This window comes from Nestor notabilis, unplaced genomic scaffold (genome assembly GCF_000696875.1).
Source record: "Nestor notabilis isolate BGI_N333 unplaced genomic scaffold, ASM69687v1 scaffold4969, whole genome shotgun sequence".
Taxonomy (NCBI): Eukaryota; Metazoa; Chordata; class Aves; order Psittaciformes; family Psittacidae; genus Nestor; species Nestor notabilis.
In genome coordinates this window covers 1-16,120 of record NW_009942245.1, presented here as the reverse complement: position 1 = coordinate 16,120, position 16,120 = coordinate 1, and the positions used below count along the sequence as shown (strand labels likewise).

The 16,120-nt window shown below is 39.3% G+C and overlaps 1 protein-coding gene across 1 annotated transcript in view; it reads left to right on the top strand.

The window, feature by feature from the left end:
- Positions 1-2,363, top strand: part of BBS9 (Bardet-Biedl syndrome 9) — a gene marked incomplete at its 3' end in the record, with an annotated part of 152,426 nt that extends 150,063 nt beyond the window's left edge. The window contains exon 21 of the mRNA XM_010021288.1: positions 2,253-2,363. Within this exon, the coding sequence (XP_010019590.1) occupies positions 2,253-2,363 (111 nt within the window). The remainder of the gene's footprint in view (positions 1-2,252) is intronic.
- Between the last annotated feature and the right edge of the window lie 13,757 nt (positions 2,364-16,120).

Genomic DNA, 16,120 nt, shown 5'->3' with positions numbered 1-16,120 from the left:
CTTCTGATAGTGTCAGATGACAAGTAAATCTGAACAAACCTCTTGCATCAAAATCAAGAGCAGGAAATCTTGCTTCCTTTCAGCAAGTAGCCTGTTGTACCTAAGGGTGAATAGACCTTTTCCGATTCTTACTCATTTACTGTCAGCGTTGACGACTAATGACATATTTTGACATCAACCCCCATCAATTCTCAAGGCTGTGTGTAACTGAATTTCAGGTTTTAGAATGAACATTGCACAAGTTCTTTGACTTCCCTGTGGAAGTTCAGTAGGTGGTAATTGACTTGGTGAGTAAGAAAATGCTGTTAGAAAATGCTCTAAAACCTTTTAAAATATACGATGCCATTCTTAGTAGTTATTTTGTGCAAGAAACCTTGATTTTGTGCCCTGTATTTACAGATTACTGTTCAATAGAGTAGATTTTATCTGAAGAATGAAAAATACCTAATTTGACCTTTAAAGCAGTGGTTTCCATTTCATCAGATCTCATAGTTTACATTTTAGTCACAATTTGCGAATGGGAACAGGCGTATTAGCTTACTGGTATTTATTTTCATTGAGGGTGTAGGTACATTTATCTTCAATGCCATGTCAGACATTGCCCCAGTGTTACAGTATTTTAACATGAAGACTTTTTCTAATTTCCTATTTCCTCCTTCAGTTTCATAGCAGGTATCCTAAGTATCTGAAGCTGTCATGGGTCAGAAGTGCACATTGCTGTCACATTCACTCCTAACCTTCCTTTCTAACTGAAAAAAAGTGCTTGCTCTACATCAAACAAAAAACCCATGATGGATCTTACTCTTTCTGCCAGGGTATATCTGCAATGTAGTAGCTTGTGTCTTTCCTCTTCTTTAGCAACAAAAGACGCTGTATCAGTTCTCCATCTGGTAGGACGCACAGAATGATAGAATACCCGGTTGGAATCATCTTGCCCAGCCTTTTTAGGCAACCATGACCTAGACTAGACGCCCTGGCACGCTGTTTGCATTGTGTATCTCAGGAACGAGTGTTTTCACACAGGACTCACAGGAGCTGCCATGCTTTACCCTAGCTAGACAGCCCTGGACATTGCTGCAGGACGTGGTGCATTGATATGCCAGTGCTCCTGGAACTGCTGGGAAACTGCAGCTCTCCTATGTTGGAATGCAGCCTTATTTTACTCGTTTAGTTTGTAAGGAGAGAGTAGCCTGTATTGCTGCAGACTGGATGTACTGGTTATGGGGCCTGGAGTAGAACAGTTCTTTTAAAATGAAACAACTCTGATATAAAGGTGAAGAGTCTTTATGCTCCACTGGGCGTTAATGTGCTGTTTATAAACATGTGCTTTCAGAACACAATAGATAACTACATGGATTTGTTTGCTTGCTAGTGGTGATCCTGGGAGGGCTACGGAAAAGAGATGCAGCTCAGTTGTGTGCTATATTGTTGGCAATGCACTTGCAGTTAGTCACAGTTTTGCTGTGGGATAGTGACACATCCTCCAAAATCCTGATCATAGCCAACCATTTGAAATCAATTTACCTCAACCTAATCCACTGCAAGATACTGCAGCTGTCTTCAGGTGATACTACTGCTAGATTATCTCTTTGTATTTTAAAAACAGGCACTTAACCATGTTTGAGAGCTGTAAGGCATTGTGTTCACTAATGGTCTGATCAGAAAGGGATATTGCAAACACAATCTGTTATGTCATGTACCCTTAAATCACTTGTGTAAAGTGTTGCCTTACTCAAGTGAGTTACTGGACAGTGAAAGTGTCCCTGTGTTTTCATATCTCTAATACTGAGGAATAAAAATACTGTATTTAACAGCCATAGCCCATCCAAAAAATGTTCTCATGTCACTCTCTGTGGCAAGCTGACGATCTTCATGAGGTTTGTTGACTTTGCACAGTTATTTCATTCACACTTAATTACTTCTATTACAAAACTAGCTCCCAGTAATCTGAGCTTTAACACAAATAATGTTATTTCCATGTTTTATGTGGAACCAGTTTTACATGTTCTGTGGTCTTAATACACTCATATATTTTCAAACCAGGATAAGAAGTCGTCATTAAGGCATAATCAGCCTTCTAAACAATGGTAATAGTTCTCTCCAACAAACATTTCTGTGTAGTGAGGGTAAAGACTATTTCAGTTTTATGTGTTCCTGTCAGCTAATTTATCACCTCTTTTTCCTTAATTATGCACTGGTGGAGTTGTTTTGTTACATAAACACCACATTAAGGTGCTTCCATTTTCAACTAGGTGGCTGTGCTACAATCGCAGAGTCTGATTCAGAGGAAAGAACAGTTACACTGGGCTCCACAGCAATGTTTCCCCATCGTGGACAGATCACAAAGCAGAAATCCAAGCCTGGTAAGAAAAGGAAAACTACTTTGTTTTACTTAGAGGTCTACAGCTCATCTTTTCAGAGTGCTTGTGGACACAGGAAACAAATGACATATTTCAGGCTTTGTTAACATAATGTCTATTTTTTCTTGTGATAAAAGTATGATGTGTAGGATTCGGAGTGTATTCAGCTTCTATCAAGAATAGTTAAACTCTAGAGATCAGTCTTGGAATTAAATAACTTCACAGTTGAAAGGTTTTGTGCTACATAACATTTGAATGAGATTCTCACAGGTTTTATTTCCAACCTCTTCCACAGAGGCAAGATGAAGCTGAGGACATTTTTGTGCAATAAAGGCTTTTTTTTGCGGCAGGATGGTGGTTAGACTTTGTGCCAGGTGATTAAAACACGCTCATTACTTACCTTTTGTGGGGAAGGCTTCCTAGAATGTCAGAAAAATATTATTGGATATAATCAAATGAAATTATACCAGCTATAAAATATGCTGCATAGAGTGATGACACATTTTCTGGAAAGACTTCATGCTGCCGGGAACTGCGATATAGTGTTAACATCTTTTAAAAGCAGCATTGTAAAGTAGTGCATTGCAGTTTAATAAAGTGCCTGGGAAGTTCTTAAGCTTTGACTGCAGCTATTTCCCGTTTTGTTTACTAACTTTTCCCTTCCCTTTCCCCCCTCGTTGTTTGATTTTTGTCCTGTAATATCTAATTTTAAATGTGTTTGAAGTTGGTTTGTAAATCAGATGTGTTCATTACAGGCGGGTGTTGAGGTTAAGAGCAGCTTAGAGGTTGCAACCAGTAATAGTCAGAAACTGCAAAAAGCAGTTAATTGTGTTTAAAATATATTCAGCTGCTTGTTTGCCCAGCTGACTGTTGCACAGACAGGCAGGGAGTTGAAATACATAGATAATTGCCATAGTAGAGTTTATATTAGCAAGTTTTTAATAGTGGGTGAGGAAGAAGGATATCTAATGCAGCAATACAGTAATGCCACAGTGTAACTTAAAACTCCAGAATTAGTATCTGCTTGCACAAACAACCTGAAAAATCCCTTGCAGGCCTAGAGCTCTGTTCTAGAGTGCTAATTACTTCCAGTCCTTATGGACTTCAGGTCGTAAGAAGGAGGGAAACTGTCAAAGTTGACATACACAGAGTTTAACCTTTGTCATCCAGCTATATTAAATACCGTCCTGGTAATGGAAACATATATTGTCTCTTTGATGTAGATACAATCCTGATAAAATTCCAACTTCAGGCAACTAGACCAATAAATCCAGAACATATGGCAGGCAGCCCCTCTTCTTTGCCTGATGCTTCATTCTTCTGGTCAAGCAGATCTTTGTTCTTCAGTAGATAGTGTTCTACTCTGTTGAAATAACCTCACTGCTGAAGAGACGAGCACAAGAGGAAAAGTGTAGAAGTCTATTCATGTGATCCAGAAACAGCAGCATGGGCACCTGCATATCCTACTGTAGGTCTTAGCCTGTGATAAAAATGGAGACTTACATCACATAGCTGGCTGTTGTTACCTTGTGCCTATAAAAGGCAGAATGAAAAATTTGGAAAGCTTTAAAAAAACCCCCCAAAATCATTAGGTTTACAGCCGTGTGTTATACCAATGAATTTAATTCATTCATGGTAAGAATTGACTGCCATCTGCCAGTTAGTGCTGCAGTATGGAGAGTAACTAGAATATCTGCCACTGAGCTGTCTGGAAATTCTAATTACTAAGAGCAGTGTGTAAGAGCCAAGGGAGCTACTTAAACCATAAGGTAACACTAGGCATGAAATCACAGTATTGCAGTGTTTTTCTGTACATGATATTTTTGGCCTGAATTCTAGTTCAGGCACCAGACTGCAAGACCACGGTGATTACAGTGAGCCCTTAAAGAACATTTGTTGTGTCTTATGTATCTTTTTATTTTTATGAGTTTGCATTTAATTTAACTACATCCAGTCAATGAGTGAAAAAAGGGACAAAGTAAAGTAAAAATTATTTTCTTGCTATATCCTCATTCATTTCCTGAGGGAGATTGCTTTTGCTTATAACTTAAGAGTTTTTGTTTTCTTCTTGAGGATGGCTTTTGCTATTGATATCTCTAGCTCTAGAGGTAGTTAAATGGCATTGCAAAGTTACAGTGACTTTAGAGAGTTTTCTGCTAGTATTTTGCATTGGGCTGTGTTAACTGAACTGGTATGTCATGCCTAAGCTTCTCCATAAAATAAATCCCACAGTTTAATGGCAGAGGTTTAAATAGATAAAAATAGGTTGTGGCTACAACACCAAATAGCTCAAAACTGATGAGAAAAAACAGGATCTTTTCAGCTGTAGTTGAGTATGTAAGTGGGCACAATGGCTGATATCCCTGTGTAGGAAACCTGAGGAGAAACATGTCCAGTAACAGAGTGCATGGACAGAGGAAGATGGAATCAATTTAATAACATGAACTGACCAAGTTAGAGTATTCCAAAGTGTCCTGTAGGTCATGTGAGAACTTCAGCTGAATACTCAAGACTGCCATCCATTGAAATGGAGTGTGAAGTGTCGTTATGTACTTGCTTCCATCTGGTGCCAGACCAAATCTTAGCAACAGGATTTTGTACAGGTTGAATTCTATTAATAGTAGAATGTAGTGTTGGGGGAAGGAATTTGGACACCCTTGCTTATAATAAGTTCAATTGCTTGTGTGGATAAATCTGCCGAGGAGAAGTGCTATTGGGAAGGTTGGAATATAGGGAAATTATGAGCAAGGAGGAAGCCTTAAGACCTTGAGGGGACCTAAATTCTGTGCCAGACTGTGAGCTTCCTACGAGCATGTCTACATTTATTAACTGCTGTGGCTGCTGCTTGTGTAGGTGATGTTCAGTTAGTCTTGAGCTAGCTAACTGCAGGACTGCTAGCAACCTACTCGTGATAGTATGGCATTGAACCCTGGCTGTAGAATTTACCTCAAAATAGTTAAGTGTGACTGCCAGTCACTGCGTTGTACACTAGTATGTTCTTTGGTCATGCTGAGAGTTTTTAACTTTCATGAGTAGACATGGACCTAAAAATATGCCTTAAAATCTGTTGTATGAGCTAGGCAAGGGACTGTGAGGGAAACGAGGGACAGACCTGGAAGACTGTGATGCGCTATGGGAAAGTATGCTGTAGGGTAGCATCCTGCCACAGACTTGTGAGTTGTCTCATACAAAGTATTATATTGAGACTTTCCAAGCAGCTGCTAAGTGTGTCAGTGAGGCTTTTGGCTTTATTTGGAATAATTACTTAGGGCAGCAGAAAGTGGCTTCCAGTAGTGATGCTGCAAGTCTGTGCAAGGAGAGAACAAATGGTTCTGGTTCAATCAGAGTCTCTTTGGAAGGGGAATTCATGGTTGTATGAGACTTTCTTTTTATTGCTGAAATAGTCCACACTGATTTTTCCTTTTCTTACTTATTTTTTCTAATCCATGTATGTTGTTATTCCATAGTAAAGAATGGGATCAGGTTCATGATATTTGGAAGTTGATGATACTGCTGCAGTTGGAGGAGTAGCTTCTTGCCAACAGCTGTTGCTTTGAGTGGGTACAAAAGTACTCCCTTGACCATTCTCTGTCCCAGTGAATGGAAGATTCTTTCTGCTTACCCCCACAGGGCACAGAGTTTGTGTGCGCTGCACTTGGAGGAGTAATGTTGGCATGAGAAATCTATCCCTGCAAACTGTGATCTTAGTGCTTTGGTTAGAGTGTGGGCAACGCAGCACAGGTTTCATCATGGGCTGCACAAGCTGGGTGGAGAGTTTGAATATAATTTGAAGCTCAGTCCACTTTGAATCATTACTTTTTCCATGAGCTCACAGCTACAATACCAGTGCAGATAAGCTGCAGTCACAAATGTAGGCTCTTTCATGTAGGTCCTGTGCACTTCCTTTCTCTTTGTTTTGCTGTTCCCTCTGTTTTCCATCATCTTCTTTATGAGTTTTGAATCTCTTACTAGAGTTGCAGTCTGCTTGAGTGGTTTGATTTCAAGGAGAAATTTTCATATGTTCTAGATGGTAACAATGAAGGGAGATTTGCAGAACTCCACTTCCCAATTAAGTATTTCTGATGAAAGAAGTTGAAAATGGGGTTTGTAGAAAATAAGTATAAGGAACTTCTTGGACCTGCTGGCTTTCTAGAGACATCTCTAAGGGATATGGTGAACAACCTTGCTCTGAACAATTAAACTGTGCTGGTGATGAGCTTTAGGATGAAATAACGACTATGTATTGATAGGATATAGCCCTTTAAGTATTCTGTGTTCCTCATATGCTACTGCTGCATGCTGCTTACTATGAAAGAAAATTTCCTACGACACATTTTCCTAACAAATACGAATATTCCTACTGAATATTTTAGGCAGAAAGGATCTGGTTGCTCTTTTATGAGTAAAGAGTTTAATGCTGGTAAATCATGAGTAACTCCACTAAGTTGATGGAAAACTAGATGAACACTTAGTATGAATCAAAGAATTATTGGGCTGAAAAATGTCTGGTTTTTTGGTTGTTTTGTGGGTTTTGGGGGTAGGTTTTTTGGTGGAAGAGTGGTGCTGCCTACTTTGCAGTTTGCTTACTCATTCAGGATTTTACAACGCTGGGAGTCAGATATGTCAAGTGTCATGTCATGCAGCTGTTGGAATCTTCACAACTTGTAAGACTTGATTTTCCTGGCAGGATTTTCTCCACCAAAGATCCTGTAAATGATCCATCTGAACTAAAAAGAAGTCCGAAATATATACGGGAAATGTTTGCCTGACTTTTAGTATTCTAATTCAGAATGATCATTGTGTCTTCCTGAGAGAGCAGCTGAGAACATGGCCTTGTATTTACATTTATTGGTTTAATACAAATAATTCTGAGGAGCTATTCATGAGACCAAATGGACCAAAGGTTTAGCATTTGCACTCGCTACTGTGCTGCCACTGGTTTTAGTTGATTTTTTTGTATTTTGCTGTCATGCAAATATTTAGATGACTTAAAGATTCGATTTCAAAGTTCTCATCCTGTATGATTATATTTAGTAAAGTAAATAAGCTTTCATAGTTTAATACTCCTCGCATCTAAGACCAAGAACTATTTCAGCATTTGTATTTATGTATTGGAATAGATTTTTTTAACTGTCTTTAATTTGAAGCATCTGGCTTGTTACTTTTGATTAAATACACAGGCAACTATACATAAATGACTGTGAGGCTGAGCTGTAAACCCCAGTAAAACAAGACATTCTGAGCCAAATTCTCAAACAATGCTCCAAAGTTGCACCCAGACATTGCACAGCTGCAGATCTTTGCCTGCAAGTTTTACTTAGCACTTTTTATTTATTGTATTTGTTACTTTATCTATGGCATTGCCTGACAGTGTTCATGTAGATGTGGTGGGTGCTGGTTAAGAGCATCATTCAGTTCTTCCGATCAAAGCTTGCTGGACTTTATATGCCTGGATAATTCTAGGAACTACTACACGATTCCGGCCCACGGAGATGCTTCATTATACAAGGCTGTGTGAACAACTCTTGTTAGTAAACAGCTAATTTTCTTTCGAGGTCTAGTGACATGTTTAAATTTAGCTGCATGCTTCATGTTTTCATGGATCATCATTTACGTGAATACATGACTGTGAAATGCCAGCTGTAAAGCAGCTCATCACAAAGTGATAGAATACGAGATGAGCTTCTGTGCTAGTGTTTCATTTGTTTGAGTTTAGAAAGGAGTATTCTTAAAACACTCAGCTTTGTACAAACACTTCGATGGTAAAGAACTTTTGGATATAAATTGTTGCCAGCTATCGACCGAGTCTTCCACTTCTGTACTTTTCTTAATCTTACACAAATGAGAAGAGACATATCTTGAATTTGTTTTAAAGGGTGTTTAACTGAACTCCTAAACAGGTCTGTGAAAGATTTCTGTTTGCTCTAGATCAAACGTATTTTATTTATAGATTGGACTAATAACTGCACTAAGTTTTCAATATACACAAGTAAGATACAGATGGCCTTACTACTGTTATTGTAATTATCATTGTTTGCTACACTGGTAATCATTTGGATACTGATATTCTTGCCAATTACAGCAAAAGTATTTTCAATGTACGTGGCCAAGCAATTAACTTTTTCAGGTTAGACATTATAATAGGACAGAAATCAATCCTAATACTAACTGTGTTCTACATGAGATTAAACAAAAGGAAAATGTATAAATTAAGCTAAAGATCATTTTGGAAAAATGTACGTGCTGTCTGGAATAGGATTTCATGCCCATAATGAGCTTTCAAAACAATCAGTTGAAGGAATCAGTGCTGTTGGCAATGCACTTTTCAGCTGTCCATGGCCACAATTTTGAACCTGAACTTTTGTCCCAGGTTTGGTTACTACACTTGTGACCAAAGTAAGTGTAAACAGGTCTGACTTCAGACTTACTGTTTGAAAGTCATTGAAGGACCAATTAATGGGGCTCGTCTGAAGGAGTAAATGTACCTCGGGCAGTTTGAGTTCAGTTTCAGGCATTTTAACAAGAGAGTTGCAGCACAATATTTTGTCCTTGACCTAATGAAGAGTCTTGAATTGGAAACAAAGCTGTCAAAAATGTGAAAACCTCTGGTGGCCTCAGGTAAGTGAAAGCTCCTTCAGGACCTAACCTTGTTAATAGCTCACTTCTGTATTTCCCGCTGATGTATTATACCACTATGAGACTAGATCCTTGTTTCTTTCTGTCTCAACATTGCTGTATAATAGGAAAGACACCAGGAGCCTGCAGCTGGCCCCACCTGATACTTTAAAATTGCTAAGCTAATTGTTTCCACAAGAAAAGGTGCAAAGAAAATCACCGGGCTACAAAAAGCCTATTTTTCTGGAGAGAGCTGAAGAGATTTATGGAGGTTTTCTTTTCCATAGAGTCTGTTTTTCTAAAGAGCAGTACAGCTTAAGAGATTAATGTGAGAATTCCTTCATTAAGTCAGTACCAAATGAAGTGCAGTCTCTCTTTTAGCAGGATTTTGTAGGTACCTCTCCTGTGAAATGTAATACAACATGTGAGAACGTAGTTATGGTCGAGTACTTGCAGATTCAAGTATATTATAATGTGTATTATCCACTGCAGTGGGTAAAGAGATCAGTCTCTTCTGTTTGGCCCATGCCAGTGGTTGTGGTGGTGTTTTAGTGTTTTGCAGAATGTTAACTTTCAAAGGTGAAAAGAAGCCTGACTAATTCCAGTTTGTTTCATGGGTTGTCTCCGAAATTGCTATGAAATCACAGAAAAAAGGTATGAAATGAACAAGTCGTGGTAGGGAGAGCCCTCAGATTCAGTGGCTTTAATGGGAAAAAAGTGGTTTGTTTAAAGCACTTTTATGATTTGAGAAGACACTCAAAATTATCAGCAAAAGATTGCTATTGGTGCAGTTAAGGGAGCAGCGAAGTGCAATACAACATATAACAAGATACTCATGGCCATAGCCGGTTTTTGGAATCTATGAAAAAGCCTTCCCTTATTCTTATCAAGTCCTGAACATGAGAACTGCTGACGGATGCGAGAAGACGAGAAGCACATAGAAGGTAGTTTGAGAGGAAGTGGCATGCTAAATACGGAACAAACCAAAAATCAAAGCTGAACACGTTGGTACAAGTTCTGAGTAGGTTTTGTGTGCAAGAAAGGGGAACTGTGGCACAATGGAAAGAATGATAGTAATAAAAAAGGATAATTTTAAAGCTTTTTATGTGACCAGATGTTGTTTCTCATATTTCCTTGACAGTTACCTTGCATAACTATGAATTTAAGATAAGTAGATGATTGTCTGTCGCTAGGAGTCATTCACTCGCTCATCCTCTGCCCGTAAAGATAGACAGAACAGAAACTAGTCTGACTTTTCTGTTAGTTGCTGCTAATTTTGATCTGGGCTGGTGAAGGTTAATGCTGTTTTCCTTGCTGGTGTTTGTAAGATTTCTTGTGTTGCTTTTGTTTTCTCACACCAGTTATTTCCTCCATCATACCAAGTGTTGCCATCTGAAGTGCCCACTGCAAATACACCAGTGCTTGGTTTCTAGTAGATGTTTTCTTTAGCTTGTGGCAAAACCTTTTCATTGAATACTCAGTAAAACTTGTTTCTCAAGGCATCTACTTTCCCACCTAATGATTTACTGTCTCTGCACTGTCTGACTTCTAGACAAACTTTTTGTACTTAGTTTTTTGTTTAAGGGGGAAATGATCATTTTGTCCAGAACATGAATATCTTTGAATTTCATATGCTGTTTGGATTAGTGTGTTACTCCTGGCTTCGCTCCTTCTGTCAGATCTTTGTTGGTTAGTGAGATAGGACACAGGTATCTGTGCTGCTTTCTTGACGTTATAGAAGTGTGTGTATGAAATGTACTTCCCACTATTTATTCTTTATTGTGCATTTGTGTTGGATGTTAATGGCTCCTGTATGCTCTTGGCAGTCTTTGAGGAAAAAAAGAATAAAAGGATAGAGAAACGCATTGAAACATTATTTGAATGCCCTTTCAGCATTCCAAGTCCTGAAAATCCAGAAGGATTTAGTGGCTGCCAGGTATATTATCAATTCCTGGTCAGTTGTTCAAAGCCCTGGACAACAAGGTCAGCAGGCGGAGGAGAATTTTAGCTTCTAACATCCATCTTCGTATAAAGAGGTAATTAAAAGGAAGATGTTCAATAGCACAAACCAGAGCCAAGCACTCCACTTTAAGACCTCCTCTACTGCTGAAAATCAGTACTGTGAGCTTTGGGGAATCCCCAAAACTCACCGAGTGCTCCATGGAGGAGTTTTTCTGATGCAGAAACGTGGGGTTGGAATTGGATGGCTGAAGTTTTATGTAAAAGTCAGAATACACATTATAAAGGTTACTTCTGTCCTCAAACTGTTTCACTAACTTTCTCAGAATCTTAAAGTTAATACTAATGTAATTGCTTGATGTATCGGATGAGTATTAGTTAAATCCAGGATGAGGCTGTAAAATGGGTTTTCCAGGTCCTTTTTCCAGGTTACACAAAATGCCAAGACTCACTTTATAGCTTGTCAACATTGGCCACCAAAGGGAGATTAGCTCTAGGTCTTTAGGAGCTGTTTGCTGGAAAAAAAATAGACATTGTGGAGGTGTTAGAGGTTATTTTCCAAAGTATCTTCTTTTAGGAGTAATTTTAGTGTCTTGCGCCCCTTTCTCCCCTCCCAGTTCCAGAAGGCAGCCATCCATGTTATGAGCTAATGGCTTAAACTTTCTTCAGAGAAAAGAGCTGGTTTTGAGATACCAGATTGCATGAAAAGCACCTGAAACTGCTAATATCAGTTCTCTCTCCCTGAGGGTGACTCTGCAACCTCTTGAAAAATAAGGGATTTCAGTGGAAACATTGACTGTCTTTTAAAGAACTGCTGACGCGCCTGAAATGAGGGAGCACATTCCCACATGCTCTTTGTTGGAGAGTGTTACTGGAATTGCAAATAGGTTTTCCATGTCATTTTGTGGAAATTATCAGTGCCATTATTAGCCACTTTGGAGCACTGCTAGAGCTTTGAATTGTCAAGGAATGGGCATTTTGCTCGTATGGATGATATATAACACCAGAGCATATCATCTTAGTTAAATAACATTGTGAATAGTACTGAAGTGTTTCCAGAGTTGGCATCAGCAATTTTTTCCTCTTAATTATTAGAATAAAATATTCAAAATGTTACTGCACTGTCAAGGTTCTACAGCTCAGAGCTTTCCTATAGAAGCAATGTGATGTCCATGTTTGTACAGGTAGGTGATACCGTGATGCTCGGGCTGACATGTCTCAGAAGAGGCTTGAACCCCAAATCCCAGTGGTCTCAAAGTTGTTCTCACTTGGGTATGCTGGAGCAGTACACATTCCAGTCATGTTGGCTGTAGTTCTTAAATCTGGTCACTTAAAATGGACAGTAGAATCCTTAATTTATAGTTCTATACAGTAATGTTAAGAGCTCTTCCACAGTTTTTTGAATGCCTGGGGATACAGTTCGCCAGTGTGGAGGTATATCTGATTCACAGAAGACCATATTCTGCTTTTAATAGGAATGGCTTTTGTGGCCCTACCTCTGTGTGCTGTCACAACTGTCATAGCTGGTGGCCTGTCACAAACTCCTTGGTTCTTTACTTGGTTCTCATTGCGTGTGGCTGTGAGATACAGCATGTGTTGTCCATACTGCTTGAATTAGCAACCTTGTCTAGTGGAAGGTGTCCCTGCTCATGGCAGGAGGTTGGAACTGGGTGAGCTTTAAGGTCCCTTCCAACCCAAACCAGTCTGGAGAATTAAAATTTCGGAGTTAATAACTCTATGCATTTGACTATAGTTAATGCAGGTCTTGATGTTTTCTGATCAAGGAACACATCAGTTATAACAGAACTCAAAAAGTTAGGCTTCAAGAACTCATTCAAGTTCACCACATTGAGTGAGGGTGGTTGGATGACTTTGTTAAAGAATTGTTTGGTGTGGTGTGTCTTACCACCATGTGCTACTGTGTAAGTAAATCTATACCCATACTTTAGCTGTATGCCAGTGCATGAGGCTAATCAAGTTTAGGTCTTTGCTAAGATACAGTGGATGCAAAAATAGCTTGTGTTTCCTAACACAGGCTTTCGAAGTGTGGTTCTGTTTCAGGGAGAAAACCAGAGAGATGTTCCAAAACGCGTGGCAGTGTGGGGTATGGTATCTCGAGAGGTGTTCCAGCTCGTTTCTCTCCTTTTGTGCTACCCTCAAACCAAACGTACTGTCCCGCTCAGGGAGGACGTATTTGCTTTTATTGGTGGCGTGTTATTTACAGCTCATGCTGCCTCACAGAACAAGGTGAACCACAACAGAAACCCTGCACTTCCTTAGCTTGCTCATTTCCTAAAGAGAGTTAAAATTTTCCTGATTAATAACTCTTAATTTATTTGTCTTCATGTTAATAATGGATTGAATCTGATTATTTTAGTGTATTTTGGCTCATAGGTGTGTGTTATCTGTCTTCAGTGTCCCGAGTGTCATGGACAGAGGGATGTGCTATGTAGTAGCACTGTGCAATGCTCCAGCTATGTATTAGCACCCTGGAGAATACTGCTTTAAAAACCAGAAGCAAAGCTTATTTTCTGGGAAGTAGCCTTAGCAAAATGTTGTAACTTGGATTTCTGATGTGATCTCTGGTCCTGTTAAAGAAAACCTCAAGGAGAAAGTTAGGAGTTAAAAGTACCAAGATTATATGTCGTTAGAGTTCTCCTGTGGCTCTGCTTATCAAGAAAATTGTGTTCTTTTGGTGCTTTATTTTGGTGTGTTTAACATTCCAGCAGCTGTTGGATTCTTTTTCATGCATGTGAGTGCTAACAACTTGCCACTTTGAGATTGTGAACTGCTCTCATTGCTGGTGGGAAAGGGGAATAAGCAGCAAGGTAAGAACAGAGAATAGAAGAACGTGTGATGTTCCACATCACATGGGTTTCAGTTCTCTCCCCTGTAGTCATAATCCAGCAAAGTTTTTAACTGTGAAAAGCATGATTAAAAACACGTGTATCTTTCATCTGGCCTGCACTGTTAGCAGCATTGAGCAAACAGTCACTGCAGCTGTTCCTCAGTGCACATTGCAAAATGAGCCTGGAAAGATAACTCGTGCATAGCTATGCTGCTGGCAGTACCTGGGTGATCCAACTTAAAACTCGATTGTCTGTATAAAAATGAGTTATGTCCTAAACCAGAAGAGTTTTATCTTCTCCCCAGCCACCAAGTGTTTCTCCACTTGCGGGTGCCAGCACTACTGTTCATATGACCAGGTGCTAAGGCAGCTTTAGAGAGCTGAACTGATTGAAACCTTGCCCCAAATGGGGTTAAAGCTTCTTTTCTTTAACTTTAGTCTTACAGTTAGACCATTAAAAGGAAAGGTTTTGCAGTGGAAGAGGTTGGTATGAGCGTCACAATACATGGAGGAGAACGTGACTATCCATTTAGGCAGCAGGCCATTGATATATGAAATGAAGTATGATTAAGTATAATGTGAAATTGTGTCCTAGCTTTTGACCCGATCAGCTTCCTGAATCATTGACCGTGGAATTGCAGGAGCATGAGTGCTCGTGCAAGGAAGGAGAAGGGAATGGGGAAGCCACGACTGCTTACATGGGCTTATGCTGCTGTGTGACTCGCAGCCACAGTAGCTGAAGCACATTCGGACCCTTAATAAGTAGCAGCACTGAGAGAAGAGCCCAGAATGTTATTAGGATTTGTTTAAATTGTGTGCTGTGCCTTATGAAGTGGAATTCTAAAGTTAGTCTGACTTCTGTTAACTAATGAACCAGTGCTGGAAATACTAGTTTACTTTTGTGCCGTGGAAGGTGGTTTGTGTATGATGGGGAGCCTCTTCATTCTTGTGTTCACAATCCATTGTGCCAGAACTCATTTACGCTTTTTCCTGGCAATTTTCTCACAGCTCTAAAATTGTGGACACAGGACCTAATCCAATAAAGTTCTCAAGCACATATGCTGCCAAGCATATGTAGCCTTACCGAACTCACAAGGGAGTATAGTAGGCAAAGTGAAAACGCCCTCTGGTCTTTCTATATCAACTGTATTTGGTCTTTCTTGCAGTCAAATTGGTTGTTAGCCTGAAAGAAATGTCATATTAGGACAGCTGCTTCTTCTATTCTCCTTAGCATTTTGCTGGTTTCGTCAAATGGAGAATAGGTCAAGGCTCCCATCACGAACATGAAGCTAAGCCAACCCTTGAGCAGCAGTTTTAACATTTTGGAATATTTATAACAGCTAAACTTCAGGATAATAAACTGTTCATGGGCTGTGTTAGTTCATTTTCTCTAAAATACAGTTTTTATTCTGGCCGAATTCCAGACATCTGAGCATGGACTAGAAATCAATCTGGAGTGGTCTAAAATGAAATTACCATTCTTTCTTTGCTTTTCCCTTTGTTAAAAGGATTTTTCAGAGGAGCTGATACACCAAGTGTAAGACAATAAATGGGACTAAACTAAAACAGAAGAAAGGGGGGGGGTAACACAAGAACCTCTGTGAAATTTCATTTGCTTTCTGGAGTACACTTTTGGCAGTCAAGCACTGATTTAAAGTAATGTGTCACATCCTGTATTTCACTGTTTTATTTCTGAATCCTCAATATGTGTTATTTGTAGTCATGTAGTACATCAAGACCTGTATTGTATACTTCGAGGCAAACTAGAAAACATGGGCTGTTTAGCCCAAACTGATTTAGTTTTCTAGTACCTACATCCCCCTCTTCTGTGGTGACCCTTAATATCTTATTGGAGATACGTTTTCTCTGTTGATCAGCTTTGTTTTGGAGTGATTCTCCTTCTGCTCTTTCTCCTTTCATTCTTTGGTCTTCTCCTTTCACCTCTAATCTTGGAGTCTTTTTTTCCTTCCTGGCAAATCATTCTCAGTGATCAGCTTGTAATATTCAGTAGAGATGCAGGAGGTGTTAATGGTTATTGGTAATTACAAAGGCAGAGGTGATCAGGACTACTGGTTTTCCTGTACAGGTACAGTGTCTGCTCTGTATATTCAGTTCTGTGATTTTGTAGTCTGAATTGCACGAAGAAGAATTAGGTAGGTTGTTCCTGAATTTTAAAGAACAATCATACATAGCACTCAGAAGTTACTGTGTTATGTGCAGAGAAACATAATGGAAATGAATGCAAGATTTCATTAATTTCATCAGGGATTACAGTATGGTTTCCTGAAACTGAATTTTGCCTTATTCATAGACTCAGAGAATGGTTTGGGTTGGAAAG